At 47.4% G+C, this 19,373-nt stretch overlaps 1 protein-coding gene, 1 long non-coding RNA gene and 1 other non-coding gene across 3 annotated transcripts; 1 reads left to right on the top strand and 2 right to left on the bottom strand.

The window, feature by feature from the left end:
• Window positions 1-4,700: 4,700 nt before the first annotated feature.
• On the bottom strand, window positions 4,701-7,470 carry LOC140222951 (uncharacterized). The gene is made up of 2 exons (XR_011898350.1): window positions 7,125-7,470; window positions 4,701-6,059 (listed from the first exon to the last, which is right to left on the bottom strand). It is a non-coding gene; the product is annotated as an uncharacterized lncRNA (long non-coding RNA).
• A 4,949-nt stretch (window positions 7,471-12,419) lies between these two features.
• LOC140222972 (uncharacterized) lies at window positions 12,420-14,697 on the bottom strand. Its single transcript, XM_072294194.1, has one exon. It carries the CDS (start codon window positions 14,593-14,595, stop codon window positions 13,363-13,365), a length of 1,233 nt encoding a protein of 410 aa, XP_072150295.1. The 5' UTR covers window positions 14,596-14,697; the 3' UTR covers window positions 12,420-13,362.
• A 658-nt stretch (window positions 14,698-15,355) lies between these two features.
• Window positions 15,356-15,461, top strand: LOC117859371 (small nucleolar RNA R71). Its single transcript, XR_004641169.1, has one exon. It is a non-coding gene; the product is annotated as a small nucleolar RNA R71 (small nucleolar RNA).
• The last annotated feature ends 3,912 nt before the right edge of the window (window positions 15,462-19,373 follow it).

Below are 19,373 nucleotides of genomic sequence, written 5' to 3'. Positions count from 1 at the left end.
AAATCTATTACAAGATCACAATCTGACTTCGGATCCACTGTTGCTAGCTGGAAGTTCTCAAATCAATGGTGCTTCTTGGAAAACAAGAACGTGATGTGGTAGCATAGTACTCAAGAAGCTCTACCAAATCCTTATGCGGCAGTGTTGATGAGGAGAAAGTTGACGCCGACAAACAGGATGGGGTACAACTTCGACAATGGGTTGTTGCTCACCAGCAAGAGTTAACTACCTTGAAGAAGAAGACAGAAGAATCAGAATCAACTCTCAAATTGCAGTCAGCTGAGATTGAAAAATTGAAGAAGGTAACACAAGATAGTGAAGCACTCCTTCGTCAACTGCTAACATATACAAGAGGTTAAGATCAATGCTCTACTTTGTCTCTTGAGATTATGACCTGGATGCCACTTTGTTAATCTCTGTTCTTTGTGAGACAGTTATCTTGTAATAGTTTGTGATATGTGATGAACAATATGGTAGTGGTTGTCTCGATGGGGAACAATAAATATGTGTGTTCTATTTATTATTTTGCCAACCAGATCGGAATTGAAATGAAATCAATTATTTGTCAGGCTCGATTAGTTAAATTTATGTTTTATTTAAGTGGGCTTAGCCCACATATAATTGGGACAAAAGTCAATTTCATTCATAAATCGGGACTAAAAGGACCACAAATAATTTGCACAATTTTTGGGCTCGACCCAACAACAAATGGGCCTACCGGAATCAATTTTAGGCTATATGAACAACATTGGCCTGTGGAACAAATTTGGGCTTGACCTAATAACAAGTGGGCCAAGTGGAATAAATTTTGAGCTATCGGAACAACATTGGCCTGTGGGAACAATTTTGGGCTCGACCCAACAACAAATGGGCCAAATTCATTTTATGACAAAATAATTTGTCACAATCATCATGCCACATCAGATTCTGTCCATCGTGGCAAAATAGTAGGATCTAATTTATGATGTTTCTGTTTGATGATTTGTAGGCGTCATAATCTTAGTGACGCAGCGAAATAAGGAACGTCACTAGTCACAGTTTATGATCCTCGACTAATGACGAAGGGTTTTCATTACTCCCGCATCATAAATCACGATTTATGATGCAAGAAAATGCATTTATGACACTTTTTGGTTCGTCATAGGTCGGATGATTTCTTGTAGTGAGGTTTGCAACCTAGTTCCAACCCTACTCTTACATGGCAATTCTAGGAATTGAAATGCGGAATTTAAGTGCGGAAAGTAAAGAGAGGGTTAGAATGCCGATTTTTTCTCGAGGCATCGAAGAGTCGGCACTATCCCATAGTCCTTGTTTGAGCACCCGTGCAAGGGTATAGCTCCCCCTTGATCCACGCAAGGATCAAGTTCTCACTGGTGGTAATCCATTCTCTAGTCCGGATCGGCGGATTCCAAACCGAGAACAACACTTCTTGAGGCTTCTCACAAGTCACCTCCTTGAGAGCTCACCAAGAACACCACCACCAAGGCATCTAGGTGATGTCGATCACCAAGAGTAACAAGCGAAGACTCTCACTTAACCTACACAAGACAAAGAGATGGATGGATGCACACTTACTACTCTCCAAGCATAATGATGTCCTTAATCTTCAATAAAGAACTTCTCAAATCACTTCTAGTGCTCAACTTGCCCTTGGCCTCAAATCTATCCTATCAGCTTCACTGAGTGCTAAGAGGGATGTAATGAACCACCACAAGAGGTATTTATAGGCTAAGGCAAGAAACTAGCCGTTGCTATTCAAGTGCACAGAAAACAGCAGCATTGACTGATTCAGTGATAGCCCAAAGGGGTCACCGTATGAATCCGTGCAAGCAGCAAGTACACTTAGGAACGGTCACTGACACAGCCACCGACTTATTCGGTGCTCAATCGTTGTTACCACTATAACAATCGTTGAGGCCTTATTTATCATCCAATTCTATCCGAGCCGATTTTGAGCTGATCGCGAGCCGAGCCGATTTTGAGCTGATCGCGAGCCGAGCCAATAGCATTGACTCATTCGATGGGGCACATGGGCACCCACCATATCAATTTGTGCTACCAGACGCACATAGACTCAAAATGGGAGCCGTGCAAATCTTGTCGTTGACGTCGCCAGGCGCCATCGCGGCTAAGCCAACATGCACCGCTGCTAACACACGCCACCATGGGAGTGATCGACAGAGCTAATCTACCTCTGCTCACTCAAAAGTGACGCAAAATCCCAGTACAAGTCGTTAGAGCATGACCTTTTAGGCACGAGCAGCAAGTAGAAGGAGGGGAAAATCAAATCGATTCAAGAAAACCTCTGTAAAATCCCAAGAAATTCTCAATATTTTCGAAACCCTAGATCCTGGAATCTTTTGCACCCTAAATCCCCAGAACAACCGCGTGGCACTTACGAGTTACTAGTGTCGCCACCGCGTGGCCTCACGTGGATCTGCTTTGCCGCGCACACATTGCCATCATGGATCCGATCGTTGACATGCGCCATAGCGGAATGATCCCGCCAAGTCCACCGTGACCACACGTGACACCACCACTCATATGCGCGCACCACTGTGGAGCCGCACGATGGAGCCACGTGTGGTGAAGCCACACGCGGCATCGGCAAAAGGGCCCACGGTGGTGCGGCGATCTCCGACGCTCGACGCCTTCTCCCCGCCGCCGCTATCCTCATCCAGAAAACATGGGTGGAATGATTTATAGGGTAAGGGTAGGCAGCCGACGGAGGATCTTTTGTTCCGGGCGGAGCTAAGGCCCACCGTCAGATCTGATGGACGGACCAGATCAAGGCTGGGGAAAACGAGCTGGGGAGCGGGCCGAGCCAATGCTTTTGGGCCGGTTTTCGTTTGGGCCTGGCCTACGGGAAGAAAGGAAAGGGAGCTGGCCCTGCTTGGCCCTTCACATTTATGGGCTTTTCCATTTATTTTCAATGTATTTCTTTGTTTTAACATATTTTTGATGTATTTCACGAGAATTATTAATGATTTATCATGTATTTCAATGAATTTTACACTAAGTAATTTATGATGAATGCCTAGAATAATGTTGAATATTTATGTGAATTTATTCCGCTGCGAATGCTTTGTCTCTAATTAAAATGGAACCAACGGGAAATTTTAATTAGTGATTTTCATGTAATTCTATTTGAAATTATGATTAACTCATGTTTATATTTCTGACCAAAGTTGATTTATAAATATGTGTTATTAATGTTATATGTTTTCTAATTCATTTCTGCCTAACGGTCCTAATTTCTCTTGAACTAATGCTGCTCACCGTGTGAACACAAATCAACGAACTATAAAATCATTGAGGCGGTGGGGACAAGCTGCTTACACATCCTGGCGTCGTCGTTGTCATCTGGTGTTGGCACGGTGGCACCATCGTCAACCCACGCTGGTTGTCCTCGCGCCCGCGGACGGCATCGGGAACAATAGAAGCTAGGCTGTGCTCCAAAGTGAAGTTGCAGGTTTGAGTTTACGAAGTGAACACTTATACTTCCATTTCTTTGAATTAAATGTAAAGCAAGTTGAAATATGAGTTGTATATTCCTTAATTTTGTATGACATAGTGTACTCCAGTTTTTTTTTTGCCCGTAGCAACGCACGAGCATGATCCTAGTATATAATAACTTATGATAACTTGTTTTTGAAGGGCAAGCTGTGTTCCCCACTGTACTTCAATTTTCCATTAATAAAAAAGCGGAAAGAGTACAAGAGTGGTGATATTTACATGGAAATTTACAGGAGGTACTTATAGAACAGGGGGAGTCGAACTAAAGCATCTCCAGCCGTCTCCCAATAAATATTTTTCAATAACTAGTTAATGAGGATTTCCCAACATCACTTTTATTATTATTGGGAGAGTTGCTTTTGGAGTCACCCAATAATCTTATCCCAATCTAACTATCATATTGGGAGAGTCACAACAACTCCTTTATTCGAGGAGATTTAGGGTGAGTTATTGGTTTGTACCAATAACTATTAGATTAGTGGGAATCAGGCAATGCAGTCAAACATTTTCGGAAGTCATTCAGATGGCATCTCCCACGATGTGATATCAATTTAAACAAAAAAAATCGCACTAACTTCTCTTTCAAGGCCAGCAAGTAGTGATGTAAGACTTTATCTTTCTCACAACCTGCACCATTGTTTAATCTCAAAAAAATTACTATTTCTAACACAATGTGCCTCCATTTAGCAATTTAACGTATGGTATGAGCTTGAAATCCGTTTGGTTCTTGTGAAAGTGATTTTCATATACTTCCATGCAGATTCGACATCAGCAGTTAGCACTTCAGAACTTGTATTCGGCTGACAGAGGAATGAAACACAAAAACATTTCTGTGCTTTCAACGATTGATGTGCTTCCGTTGTCAAGATTGTTCGTGGTTGGAACTGAAGATGGATTCCACAAAATCTGCCACTAGTTGCTTCTAGTACTGGTAATCGTATCTCCATTGAACTGAGAAATTTTGGTCTTCTTGAGTTGATTTTGTAGCAGTGCCTACTGAGATATGTGGCAGAACCGTCTAGTTTAAACTGCCTCAAGTGACACCGGTTAGGGCTTTGGGCGTCCAACACGCCGCATACTTGAATCAGTGTAAATCCAGTAGTCCGTCGGGTATCTTCAATTCACCTTAAGGCTTCACTTTCAACTGATACATCCATACATTCCATATCGCAACACGCAGGAGCTCATCACAACTTTAAACAAATAATTTACAGTAGCGGAATATTACAACTATAAGAGAGTTGACTTAAACATACAATACCAGTACCTAAGAGTGTTCACAGTCAGGGATAACACTGCTATAAAGTCTTTAATTAACAAACGCTTTAATTAACAAATGTGTCTAAGAGAAACACGTCATGCCCACAACCTGTTCCTCGTCTTCAGGAGCTCCTTCCTTCAAGCATAGGACATCTACTGACCTTCTTTAACTGCAACAAGTCACGCAAATCTTGAGTACAAAGGTACTCAGCAAGACTAACCCGTCAATAGAAAGACTTCAAGGGCATGCAAGGCTTTCTTTGGGTTTCTTGTCGACTCAAGTTTAGCAGGCATATTTTATCTCATGTTAGTTGCTAGACTTCTTATATTTCAAAGTTTGGACTCCCAGCCAAAACAAGTTAACATCATAAATCATTTATAAACATCATTAGCAAGCAACTTTACGATGATGGTAAGAGATCAAGTGGTATTCATATTGTTCATATTCGAGAAGTGCGGTGATTCAAACCCATTTACATCCTGCAGAAAAGGGAGCTAACCACACGACACATGCGCAACCTGTCAGATCGCTAGTGGCAACTTGTCCCTCTTCGGCTTCCGTCACCTGAACTGAGCTGGCATAGCCCGGGGTCGTGTCCTGTTGTACATCATTGTCCGGTCAAAGGTCCCATGAGTTAATGCCCACGACCCCACTTACCGGTCCACGTCAAGCACGGCGAATCACAGTTCAAACTTCAGCACCTTATAAGTACGTCAGTTTATCGGGTCCAACATAACAGCATGTGATTACGGTATTCAAAGCTTGACCAAAAGGCCACCAATCAAATAGGCCTTAGATCCATTAACAGGAACAAAACTTCCAACTTCTTCATCAACATTCATCAACATCTTTTAACATGAAACCATGTCCTACCCGACTCTTTATTAAACAAGTTGTTTTGCACTCTAACAAACTTTAGATGTTATCCTTATCATGTAATGGGGAATTACTTGACTTCTAAGGCACTAGCAGATTAGACTTAACCTTCTAATCTTTTAAACAGGTGGCAAAGATGTCCTTAAAACAAGGAAGGTGAAATGCATAAGAAGACTCCACTCAACTCTTAGACCTAATGCATAATCATGAATAAGGAAATTTGGACTCAATTTAGCAAAGGTTAAATAGGAGTAATGCTCCTATGCTTGCCTTGCTGCTCCTTAGGGACAGCGAGCTCGACAATGAGCTCCAGGGTGGCTTCAGGACCTTGCTCCACCACGATCACACCCTCACCTTCCTGAGCTAGCTTAGAGGGAATCTCCACGTACTCCACACGGCTTCAAATCTACACGAAATGATGCAATGAATGATAAGCAACATAAAATAACCATCCTCTACTTTCTATAAAGGCTAGCCTATTTAAATAAGAGCGCTCTATATTTTTCCTAGAACAAGATTTATTTATTTAACCAAGTAATAATTATAAATCAATTAAGTATGATTTATCCTATTTTTTAATGAAAGAAAAGTATTTAATCATAATTTAAATCTAATAAACCATTTTTATAAATTCTAAATGGTCGCTTATTTTTATGAACTATAAAATAACTTATAGTCCTTGTTTTTGAAATTTCCTAAATTTTATATATTTAAGGAAATAATTAAAGGAAATTACATCCTAATTTTAAAAGAGGTTTAAATAAAGGAAAAAAATATTTTCCAATGCCCTTAATTACTTTTCTTGTATCACAATAAAAGATGAACTCACCAAAACTGGTTTCATCAATTTTGGAGTTTCCTAAAATTAGGTATGAATTATGCCAATTTAACCTATTGAAATGCATTTTTAAAACATAAATAGCAAAACTTGCACAACACCCCCTGGACTTTATTTTCAATTCCCGCCCGCGGTCCTTAAACTTTACAAAACAGGGCTCCCGGCCTTGACCAAGGCCTTGCGGGGCTGACCGGCGGCGCTCTCGCCACCGGTGAGCTTCCCCCGCGACGACATGTACCCACATCGGTTCGGCTTGGCACGGCGCACCCACTGCTGGCATTATCGACGACTAACGGCGATCGACGGCGGCTAGCGCCTGCGGCGGCGGCGACGGCGCGCAGACACGGCGGTGGCGCACAACTCTGTCTGATTAGCGGCCAAAGCCGAACAAGAACTTAACAGCACCCACGTGAGCTATCGCATCGCATACCCCGCTAACATCCCCGGAGCACGGCTAACGGCTGCTTGACTCAACGGCGGCCATGGCCGCGGCGTGCTCTGGCTAGGGTTGGGCGTTCCAGCCACCCTAGCCAAGATCTACACCAACACGCGCGCGCATGAGCATCCATGAGCTCCTGCGAGCTCATCCCTGCAGTTATCTTGAGCGGAGAGGGCCGGGAATTGGGTCCTCACCGTGGGGGTGTTGACGGCGGCCGGCGGAACAGGACAGGGTCGGCGACGGCGCTTGGGTTGATTTCTTCGGACGAGAAGTGGTCTGGGGCGTCGGTCTGGTGGTTATGGTGTGGTGTGCAGGCGGATACGACCGGTGACGGCTTGACGGCGACGAAATCGGCGGTGAGGTCTTGCGGTCGAACTGGGCGGGAGCGGGGAGGAAGAACTGGATGACGACGATGGCACTAAAAAATTTCAAACCTTTCACCGTTATCTCCCCGTCCAGCTCCTGCCTGCTTGCTTGCTGCTGGCCGCGTTGCCCGACGGCGCGTGGCGGTACGCCCTTGCTTGGCGGTGAAGCAGGCTGGCGCACTGGTGAAGCAGGCACACTGCTTGCCGGCTCTTGAAGCTCCAAATGCACAAAAAATGCCAAATTCAAACATAACCTTGCCAAGCACCTTTAAACAAAGTTGTAGCTGGATCAAAGGGATACAACTGCTAGATAAGAACTTTCATCAAAGGATTCACGGATTGAGGGATAGAGAGCTCTGAAATTCGACCAAAAACCTGTCATTCCTGAGTTCAGTTTCAGAGATGAAGTGCAAGTCTGACAAAGTTCAAAACAGTATACAGTTCAAACTTTGAGCTCCAATTAACATTATACAAACTCCATTTTCCTGTGAACAACAACTAGTCTACAATTTTCAGCAAACATTCCACTTCAACTTTTAATGGAACATTTTCCAAAGTTTCTATATAAAATCTTTTTAAGTCTAGACCTAAACATGAGTGCTTGACCATATTTGGCATGTTTCACAAATCAAGATCAAATCTGAATTTTTAAACCTGATTTGCCTTTGACTTGTTCCGATTTGTCATGTTTGACCCAAACTCATTTCTTTTGGCTTGGTTCATCATGGTTGACTTAGTCAACCCTCATTTGACTTTGTTTGACGAAGCCCTAATCTTTTTCTTTTCCCTGTTTTTATATATTTCTCCTCATTAGTTCCTTGAGTAAGACTTGTCTCTATAAACACCATTGGTGTTACAGCCCTCCACCCTTAAGAAAATCTCATCCCAAAATTTGCAGGATTCACATATATGATTTTCACAGTGGAAAGAAAAATGTGTCATATACATATCATTATACATTCTCACAAAAGAACTGGGGTGTTCACACTGGACTACGATCTCACATGCCTACACAACTTACATCACTTGATTCTCAAACAACTCCGGATATTGTGAGACGAAGTATTCCTCTTATTCCCATGTAGCTTCATCTTCAGTGTGGTCACTCCATTGAACCTTGTAAAATGTGATACTCTTCTGTCGAGTATCACAGCTCTTTTGATCCAAAATCATGATCGGTAGTTCTCCATACAAAAGATCTGATGTGAGTTGAACTTCTTGTTGTCCAAGGATGACTTCTGGCACTCTTAAACATCTTTTGAGCTATGATATGTGAAAAACATCATGCACAGCTGCTAATGAGTTGGTACACCACTAGACCTCGTTGCTTTAGAATCAGATAAGGTTCGATGTACCTGGAGGAGAGGGGTCAACTTTCCTTTAACCCCAAATTGTTGAATACCCTTCACTGGTGAATTGAAACTCGGAGATATACATATTCTCCTGCTTGAAAAGTTAGAGGACGTCTTCTCTTGTCTGTATAACTCTTTTGCCTAGATAAAGCAGCTTTAAGCTTAGCTTGAATCTCCCGAACTCTTTCTTCTGCTTCCTTAACAAGGTCTGCCCAAAGATTACCCTTTCAGCCATCTCGGACCAATTAAGAGGTATTCTGCATCCATAAAAGAGCCTCAAAAGGTGCCATCTTAATCAGTGGTGGATACAGCCCGTGAGCTTAGGAGGGGCTTTCTCTTGTTCCCTTTCTTCTCTCCCTTCTCTTCTTCTCCCTTCTTCATAAAAAATCATGGAGAGGCTAGTGTGCTCCATTGTCCGAGCGGCGGTAGAGGGCTTGAGCCCCGCCCACCCCACCGCTACATCCGCCCCTGTTCTTAATGCTCTCTTGATAACTATTGTTATAGGAGAAATCTACAAAAAGAAGGTAGTCGTCCCACTTCTTGTAATAAAGATAACACACCGGCTCGAATTGTATCTTCCAAAATCTGGTTAACTCTCTCTGTGTAGAGCTTCGTGAGTCCATGAGTATGGTGTGTGGGTGTGGATGGTTGTTTAATGGTATGACCAAACTCTGGCTTGTTCTTGTTGCAGTCATCGTGTTGTGTCCTGGTTATCCATGCTTTTGTATCCTGTGTTTGTGTGTGAAGGACTTCAAGAGGTACATGCATGCTAAATCTTGTGTGCTTCTCTCTTCCCTTCCTTTTCGCAGTGCATTATTTAGTATCAGACATGTCAGATTCTCGATGATTGATGTTTTTTTAAACGAACGAGGCAGGAGCTGTCGATTATATTTAAAAAAAAGATGAAACTCAGACCGGTTAATCATGTACCGATGATCGATGTTGTATGGATGCTCAGTACATGCCCTTAATTCACTACTAGAAATATGACCTTTCATTCCTAGCCTTTGTACCAGTTCAATTTGGATCCGGTACTAAAGGTAGCATTAGTATCGGATCCAAATTTGAAGTATGGCGGAACCCCTCTAGTACCGGATCCTCACGTCAACACTTAGAAAATTTTTCAGCCGCTCCACTGCTCCGCCTGCTCCCACTCCTTATCCTATCCGCTCCCTCTCCCTCGTCCCTCCTTTCTCACTGAGTTCGCTCCCTCAGCCTGCTCCCAGAGCTCCAATCCCCTTCCTCTCTCCCTCCGCCCAGAGCTCCCCTTCCTCTCTCTCCCTCCCTCTGAGACTCCGCCCACCCCTGCCTCCATGGCGCCAGATCTACGGGAAGTGGCGGCGGGGGTGGAGGAGGCTAGAGAGGGGCAGAGGAGGAGTGGCGGGGAGGGCCGCCAGCGCAGCGGGGAGGCGGGGGGGGGGGATTTTTTTATTTTTTTTTAAATTTTTAACACCCTCTAGTACCGATTGTACAGCACCGGTTGCACAACCGGTACTAGAGGTTATTTTTCCAGTAGTGATTGAGTGATTCACAATGATCAACTGTATATATCTTTTGTGGTTACATAAGGGCGGATAAATTCTTCTAAGAAACCACCCATTTCTACTTTACCGTTGTATGATTCCAAGGACGCATTGAGGGGTAACATTTTTCCGATAAAATAACTTTTATCGGTTTCAATATTGTCACATCAATATGATGGAGCGATGATAAAATACTCTTGGCCTATCCTTACAAAATAAAATACTCTCGGTCTTTATATATCCAGGACGCATGCACAACCTTACAAAACCTTACAAAAGGAAGCAAATATCCCACGCTAATAACACATTTAGTTTTATACACTGCCACCCATGTGCATGTACTTACCTTACAAAAGAAAGCAAATTTCTCACACTAATAACAGATTCAAATATATTAAACCACTCTCCGCCTCTTCATATTTAAGATACACACAACCTTACAAAAGAAAACAAAGGACCCGATGCAATAATGATGCACTCAATCCTGTACAGCCAGCTATACATTCGGATGAAAAACTCCTTGACCACCAGCACCGAATCGTTGAGATGCCGTTGCAACTAAGATCTGCGAAGTTGGCCTCTAAAAGATAACCTATATATATACCAAGCCAATGTATAACTGAGTAGGGAGCTGCAATCTTGTACCTAGTCAATGCAGTAAAACAATGTTGCTTTTTAATTAAGGAGCTGCATTAACCAGACGGCATTCAGCAGATTATGCTGCCCCGCAGAGATACTTTGGGCGCGGGTGAGCTCGAGCAGCCTGAGAGCCGTGTGCCGCCCTCTCGGTGACGGGTTGCTCGCAGCACGCATCGACAGCTGCAATCATCCAATCAAGTCGTTGCTGCTTCTGCCCAACGGTTGGTTTGAACGACGAGGGCATAAGGGATAAGGGTCTTGACGTACGTCCGCGATCCTCTTCGTACGGCATGGACGATGTGTCGCCCGATGAGCCGACGAGTCCACGAGCGAGGAGGAAGAAGAAGACGGCGACGAGCCTCTGGGCGCTGGACAGGAGGTGTAGTGCGTTGCGTTGTCCATTGCTTGTGGGCCGGGCACTGGCATGGAGAGCTGGTATGTGGCTGCTGGCTGCTGGTGGTGGTGGCGGCGGCATGGTATGTAGCTCATGGTGGTGGTCTTGTGCAACACAGGAGGAAGATGCCTGTGGCAGCCATGTGAACCAAACATTTGCAACGCCGCGTTGTTCGTCGATACACGAGCAGGTGGCCTGTAAATATAGGCAGGCAAGCAGGGGATGGCCGTTGGTCGTGCTTGACGATGCATGCGGCTAGGCGGAGAAGGGGGCAGCGGCGAACCGCAGGACTCGGTCACGCACGGAGGGCGCGGATCGGATTCGGAGAAGCTTGTGGCTGCCATTTCTTCAGTTGCGCTGGCTGTACGAGGGCCCATTAGAAAATCGAAATGGCCCATACTGCTCCATAGATGGGCCTGCAAGTTAGGACACAATAACAATCATACTCGCGCGGAAATATTTTTATTTTTACATTTTTTATTTTAGTGTCTTGCAAAAATATATGTCCTGATAAAAAGTTACAAATCTATATGCATACGGCTAAAAATTACAAATCTATATGCATATAACTGTTTGAAACGGCTATTGTCAGCTGAATCTATTGTCAGCTGAAACGGCGAAATATATTTTTGACCCACTTGAACCGGCGAAATTTTCCTTCTTTAGGCACCACATCTTTAAAAAAATTATAACTTTTTCATATGAACTTAAATGAAGATAAAATTTATGTGAAAAGTGTAGATCTCTAAAATCTACAACTTTGTAGTTCAAACTTTTTTTTTATTTGGAACCATCTACGTTCAAATCCTAGAACTGGCACGGGTGATCGTACTTTTTTAGATTTATTTCAGAAATCAACGATATTGTCCTTCAGTGGTAGATTGTCTGCATGCGTGCACAGTGAGGGTCTGCACATGTGCATTCATAGATGTGTGTGTCCATCTGTACTGTGTTTTAAAAAAAATGCTTGAGAAAACAAGGTATTATAGAAATTGAGTTTCATGTGACATATTAGAAGGGTCAACAATGTACTGTATTAGATATCAAACATAAACCAAAATAGATCGATTCAGCTAATGCATTGATCTTTGAAGGCAATTTGGCTACACAATCCACAGCAGGTTGGGATATATCAAAGGCCACAAAACAGAGGTGACATAACCGGTTACTGGATTATGCATCTTACACTTGTCAAAACAATATGCCACGGGAGAGATGAACAAGTAAAAAGTATGTAAATTGAACAAAATGATCACTTCGTTACATCACAATATGCCATGTTCCACGGTATTTACAAGCTGCTTACAGTTCACAGAACACACCTATAATGACACTGGGAAACCAAGGAACCACAATTTGCAAACTTACTTAAAGGCAGAATGAAATAATTAAACAAATAACAGCTGCAATTTGCTATTGCTCAAAGAAATTTAACATGGTTGAACTATAGAAGGTATAGTGCATACGATCTCATTCATGTAATTGATTGTGCATAATACATGATTGAACAGCAATCAAAATAACAAAAGCTACGGAAGAAATCTAAAGGGGCAATTTCGAGTTATCTGCAGTGCTGCAGAAGGGTACATTGTGTTGTGTGGGCTTAGGGTCAAAATCTGAGTGGATGGAATTCTGCAAAATCTGAGTGGATGGAATTCTGCAATTGCATTGAACTTTGACCTATTGCTTCACAGGATATGGAAAAACAATGGCAGCTGCAACAACGATGGCTGTAGAATTTCAAGAATTGTGAACCTATAGGCTGTCTTAATGCTTAATTTCTCAATTAGATGGAAACTAGGCTGCAAGAAATCAATTAAAAAAACTACAAGCTCCATTTCTTCCATTTCCATGTCACTACAGAACCCAAATTCCTTCCGAGGGATTAAACCCACTGCAGCGAATTAATGTTTTCTTAGTTGCATCTAATGCATTCAACAACCTTGTGCCCTCTTACAACTAAATAAACAGTATAAACCATGCCAAGTAAAAAAAATAGAAAAGCAAATAAACATAGCAGATGGTATCACAATGCACCATCTTCAAATAAAGAGGGAACCTTTAAGTGCATCGAATTAAAGCAGAATGTAGAACATTCCTTTCCAATAAGGACTTCAACACGATCATGCAGAAATAAAACCTCAATCTTGATCCGACCATCAAAACTTTTTCATTGCTGCTAGGCAAGAACCAATATCTGCCACATATGGGCATAGGTAATTGGCAAAATGGTCCTTGCAAACCTTCACAAGCTTCTTCGTTTCCACGTTGAACATGAAGAGGCCCTCACCCACCAGATGTAAGAACAAAGAACCGCTCTTCTCGCATAACCCTTGAATTGAGAGTTCCACTTTGCGACAAGAGAAGTTGATGGGTGGTAACATTGGCATCAGATGTATTGCCTTGCAACAAGACCACTGTTTTCCATCAGGACTGCTTTCTTCAAGGTTCCAGATGGATAGTACCAGTTCATCCACAAGGACCAAGGAGAGGGTGTCCTGCACTGAATTGGTCAAATGGACTGCCCTTGAAGCTTCCGTCAGGCGGTGCAAGCCAGCGCGTGGCGGCAGGTTGATCCGGGAGACTGATGCCACGGCCTGAGTGAGGCGAACGGCCACAGTGTGCACTGCGTTGGGCAGGGCATGGGTACCGCATATCCAGTGGACGGCACCACGGTGAACGACGGCAGGAGAGGAGACGATCATCACCATGTTGTCAGGAAGCTCCGCTGCCACGGCCGCATCCCACCACCCAGTTTGGGAAGAGAAGACGCGCAGGACGAGCACGCGTTGGTCGTCCATCACGGTGAGCAGGCGGAATGAGGAGCCACCGGCCTCGAGAAAGATGGTCTTCTCGGGGACGAAGAGAGGCGGCAACGGTGGGAGGAAGGTGGAGGTCCCGGCCAGGGGGTTGCAGACGCAGATCCGGGCAGTGTCGCGAGAGCCCAGGGTGCGGCAGAGGGCAACGAGGCCGCCACCGCCGGACGCCACGGGGACGAAGCCGTCCAGGTCGCCCGCGGTCGCTAAGAATCGGGACAGCGGGAGGACCACGGGTGACGACGGCCGCGATTGCGAGGCCCCGAGGAGGAGAAAGCGCGTGGGACGGCGGCGGTAGAGCCGGCGGCGGGGGAGCCTCTGGGAGGTGTCCCGGAAGAAGAACCCGAGCAGAGAGAAGGGATCGAAGCCCCCGGATCCGCGGCGGCGGTAGAAGAGAGGGAGGAAGGATGGCTCCTGGATGAGGCAGCGCCAGGCTTTGCATGTGGCTGCGCAGCGGACGACGGAGACAGCGTTACCGACGCGGGAGAGGATCTCCACTTGGAGGTCCGCTGGGAGGGGCGGCAGCGGCAACGGCAGCGGGAGCGGCGCATCTGGTTGCGGCGGCGGCGCCGACATCTACGGCGGCGAGAGGGAAACCGTGAGGCTTGTGGAGAATTTTTTTTTGGGGAGAATTAAAGGAAGCGGATTTCCTGGCTGTCTTTTCCCACTCGAGTGAAAATATCCTTCGCACGCTCGATTTTTTGCCATCCGATCCTAAATCGACGGTCGAATTGGGCTCCTCCTTTTATCTTCACCACCACTCACCCACCTCATCCGCTCACCCACTAGCTCCACCGCTACCTCCACCCCCGACAGCGCCGGCGAGGCTTGCCCTCCCACCACCGCTCCTCCCTCTTCCCTCTTCCACCCACACTCTCCATTCGAGCTCCCATCACCGTTCGCCCCCACCTCCACCGCCGCCCTCTTCGTTTACAGCGACGCCATCTCGACTGTCTCTCCACGTGCAGGCATCGTCATCATCGTCGATGGTTGCCCCCACCCCTCCGCTACCCAACAAGGGATCCATCGTCATCTCGGCGGACGGCACCACCACCGCCCGCTATCCTGAAGCTTCTCTAGGTCTGTCGGAGATAGGTACACTCCCTCCTCCAAACCCCGAATCCTAAAAGCTCGTTGGAGTAGCTCGAAGCTCGTCGAAGCTAGAGAAGATGGGAAGATCTGGGGGAAGAAAAAAAATCAAGAGTAGGGAGCAAGAAAATTGCTCGGGCATAGCTTAGCATTCCCCTTCCTAAATCGAGCAGCAGCGTCAACATGATTACGGGCTGACGGATAGCCTATTGTATTGTAGAAGTTCTTGAGTAGGAGCCAATCATCCATCTTGTGGTGAGGACAGGCCAGGATGTACTCCTGGAGCCTTTCCCATGCTTTAGGGATTAACTTGATGCTTCTTGTTAGAAGCTTGAGATCTTTCCACGAAGGGTATTAATTTTGTCCATCGGGAAGAACTTCCTGAGGAACACCGTGGAACATTTATCCCAAGTGAGGACCTCACTCTGAAGGTCCCGTTGATCACCTGTATTAATCCTTGGATCAGTATGCTAATACAGTCATAATTATAGTTTAGTATTTTAAGCAATAAAACAGGCATAAGTTTCACCTTACGCAGCTGAGAGCGGTGCAGATACCCATTCCTCATGAATGAAGTTAAAGCACCAAATAAGTCTTAGCCCAGTACAAATGAAAGTAAGCTTAAGGACACTTATGAATGGTACTCAACAAATCTTAATGTTGAAATTATATTAAATGCTGGGGATAACCAAGGAAAGGATATGAGGTTTATTTTTTATTACTAAACCTATTTCATGCCAGGTGAGGTGAGTTATATTCTTTTTAAGTTGTTGGCCCTAGAAGGAGGATCTTACCTCCCCTACTAGTTCCCAAGTTTTAAAGAGCACCACAGACCATTAGGGTACTTCTGGGCTGGCTTATGCCTCATTCTAAATTAACCCTCTTAGGGCCTCGGCAGTGTCTCACCAGCACACCATTTATAAACACACGATTACTAATTAACGAGAGTTTTGACTATGTGGGCTCGTGACCGTGAGCCTTGGCTATCCATATAGGTTCATGACTCTGCATCGAGGTGTCCACTTTACCCATACGTTTGATTAGCCCATACCACAGCTTCAGGCGGTACTGACCTACGAGACCCGTACCCACCAACGTCTATCTCTAGACAACATTCCCTAGCTCCATCCACAGGTACAGCTTGAGTCTAACCAGGGGGTCATACTATATCCATATTTGGACACTATCCCAGGAAATAGATGCATCATAACGTGGCATACAATGGCAAATAGATGCATCATAACGTGGCATACAATGGCATCATGTCCTCTGGACCTCAACCTATGACCCGTGCCGACCGGACTTGGGACTATGCGAAGATCCTGCTTCAGTCTACCTGTTGCCCACCGTGGCCCCTTGGGATGGTTTACTAGGTTCCGCTGGTGGGGTGTGAATCAAGGCCTCACATCGATAGTGTCGTTGTCAAGATCGACGGATCAAGACTTAGACTAGTGAATTTCTTTTATGCGCGTAAGCCTCAGGTGGTTGCGTGGGAGACACGGGTTTAGACTGGTTCGGGCAAGGGAAGCCCTACGTCCAGTATCGAGGATGTTCGTGTTGCCCACGTGGGGTTCTATAGTATGGGTTACAGGTCGACGAGAGAGGGACTGGTCCCAAGTCTCTTTAGTGCTTGCGCTCTCAGGGAGAGTCGTTGTGTGCTGTGGCTTGTGGGAGAAGAAGCCGATCCCCCCTCCGGCCCTGGATTCCTCCTTTTATATTGCAAGGGGGGTGGCCGGAGTTACAGTCGGGATCTTGAAGAGGACTGTAAAGAGTAAAGCGTAGAATGGTAAAAAATACGGCAGGAAGGAGGAGCAAGTTCCTAGGCGCCCGACGCCTCTGCCGGCCCCTGGCGAACGCCGGCGTGCATGCCGGAAGGGGAGGCCGCCGTATGCCAACTGTCGTTGCACCCTACAGATAGCTCTTTCACTACCCGTAGGTGTCGGGTCATGATGAGGGCGTTCCGTTGTTATCCTGGTGTCTGTTGGGGAGGACGGTGGATGCTGTTGTTCAGACGATGGCTCCTGGAGAGAGGGCATCACATCCTTGCTGCGTGGGACCCGAGGGCGCGCGGGGCCTGAGGACAGGCCGGTCTCTCCTTCGCTCCGGCCGGCGCAGGCCATGAGTACCCTGCGGCGAATGGGAGTCAGCCGCCGGCACTGTAGCCTGTACAGTGTGGTCGTGCACGGGTACTTGCGACGGGTTGCGTGAGGTGCGCGGTCATCCCTTCCCTCCGCCAGGCCTGCGGCGCATTTATGGTGAGGCCGTCGGGGGGACCCATAGGATTTTGTCTGTCTCGTCCATCTGGACCGTATCCGAGGGGGATGCCTGCCACGGGGGCCTCAGCGCGCCCGACCCCTTCGCTTGGGGTCGGACGAGGCGGAACTTCGTGACGAGGGGTCGGGCGCCCCCGACCCCGTGGCCGCAGTCGGGCGAGGCGGAAACTTTGTGGAGGGGGGTCGGACGTTCCCGATCCTGGCGTCTGGGTCGGGCGAGGTGGAGCTTTGATCACGTCTAGGTGGACCCGGGCCTTCGTGTCTGCTTCTTTAAGTGGTATCTTAGGGAATCATTAATATTTCCCCCCAACAGTAGCCCCCGAGCCTGTGGTGGAGCAGAAGTGCTCCTCCGGAGGCTTCTTTCGCTGTTTCGCTGCGGGCTCTGTTTTATGGCGCGTTTGCTTTATTTCAGCCTAGCTGGGGAACCTGCGAATTGTGACCACACGCGTGGTAGTTGGTTGCGAAGCTGGCCCCCGAGCTCCTGCTCATTGCAGGAAACCGATCGGGAGGCTAGGTCGACTTTTGATCGTTGTCCCTCAGGCGTCCGTTCGCTAGGACGGAGGGGTTGAGCCGGGCCACGTTATCCGCGTTGGACGAACCGTGGTGCTCGTTTGAGCTACAAACGGGTAGGTTTGAGTGGAGTCCCGGTCCCCGTTCGGGGAGGTCCAGCTCGGGCCAAGCTGGTGGCGCACTCCAATTTCCCACCGGCCAGTTCATATAGTTCCCGGATCCGTTCGACCGGATCTGGGGGCTCGTTGCCTTTCCCCGTGGAAAAACCATGAATTTTATACCGGGCGGGACTCGAACGTGAGATCGGGACGCCCTTGGCTTTCGCTCGCTTGGGTATTGGCCGCTAGCGGGCCCGTCCCTTCTCATTCCTTGCTCGGGGGATGTCCTGAGGCAGCTGTCGAACCCGTGTCGGGCCAGCTTTCGAACCTCTGGACCGTAATGGGCCGTAGGGGCGTTTTCAGCCCCGTATCCCTTACCTTCCTGTGGGCCTTGGGCCGGAACGGAGCGGTCGTTGCGCCTGGGCTGAATGTGGGGGGCGTCGTGGGCGCGCTACCCGGGAAGTGGAGTTATGGGGAGCGCCGTCCCGCGAATCGAGGAGGATAGGATGTTTTCGCAGCCGATCGTGCGCGCGGTTTTCGAAAAGGAAATGGGCGTGGAAGGGGCGTACCTGGCGCTGCATTTATGGCGGCCGGGGCATCGATTTAGCTTCCCCAGTACCTTTCCTATAAAAGCAGGAGCTCGCCGTGCCGGTTTCGCCTTCCTTCCGCATTCGAGCCTTCTTGCCTTCCAGCCTCACGCTCAGTTCATCCGCGCTTGCCTCGTTTCCTTCGCTTCAAGCCGCGTGCTCTTCTTCCCGTCTCCGTCGATCTCCTCCCTCCTCCGGCGATGGGTTCCTGGGGGGTTTCTCATTTCACCTCCTCGCGCGCCGAGGGCCTGGTGCGGAAGGGTCTCCTCTGCGAGAGGACGGCGGCGGGCGAGTGGGAGCTGCCGGGGACGGAGCAAGTTCCGTCGCCTCCCCCCGGCTACGTCGTCTCCTTCGCTCACTTCCATGAGCGGGGGTTCGCTTCTCCCCCGAGCCGCTTCTTCCGCGGGCTCCTCCACCACTATGGGCTCGAGCTCCAGCACCTCAACCCCAACGGGATCTAGCACATTGCGGCGTTCGTCGCGCTGTGCGAGGGATTCCTGGGCATCGAGCCCCACTTCTCGCTGTGGAAATACTTTTTCACAGTGAGTTTGTACCAGAAGTCGGGGAAAGCCGGGAGCCAGCAGCGGTCGCCTCCGGTGCCGATCGGGTGCGCCGGGATCCATCTTCGTCATACTCGCTACAAGGAGTATATGACGGTGAAGACCTCGGCGTCCCACAAGGGGTGGCACAACCAGTGGTTCTACGTGAAGAGCTACCCGGACTCCCTCCTGCCGGCTTTCACCGGCCGCACCATCGACGCGGCGCTGGAGGTATGGGCGTACGGGCCGGTGGAGAAG

Source organism: Setaria viridis, chromosome 5 (assembly GCF_005286985.2).
Source record: "Setaria viridis chromosome 5, Setaria_viridis_v4.0, whole genome shotgun sequence".
NCBI lineage: Eukaryota > Viridiplantae > Streptophyta > Magnoliopsida > Poales > Poaceae > Setaria > Setaria viridis.
Note: the sequence above shows the minus strand (reverse complement) of the source record. Positions and strands in the feature narration are given on the sequence as shown.

Coding starts and splice junctions, on each gene's coding strand:
- LOC140222972 (XM_072294194.1), bottom strand. CDS start 14,595: ATGTCGGCGCCGCCGCCGCAACCAGATGCGCCGCTCCCGCTGCCGTTG.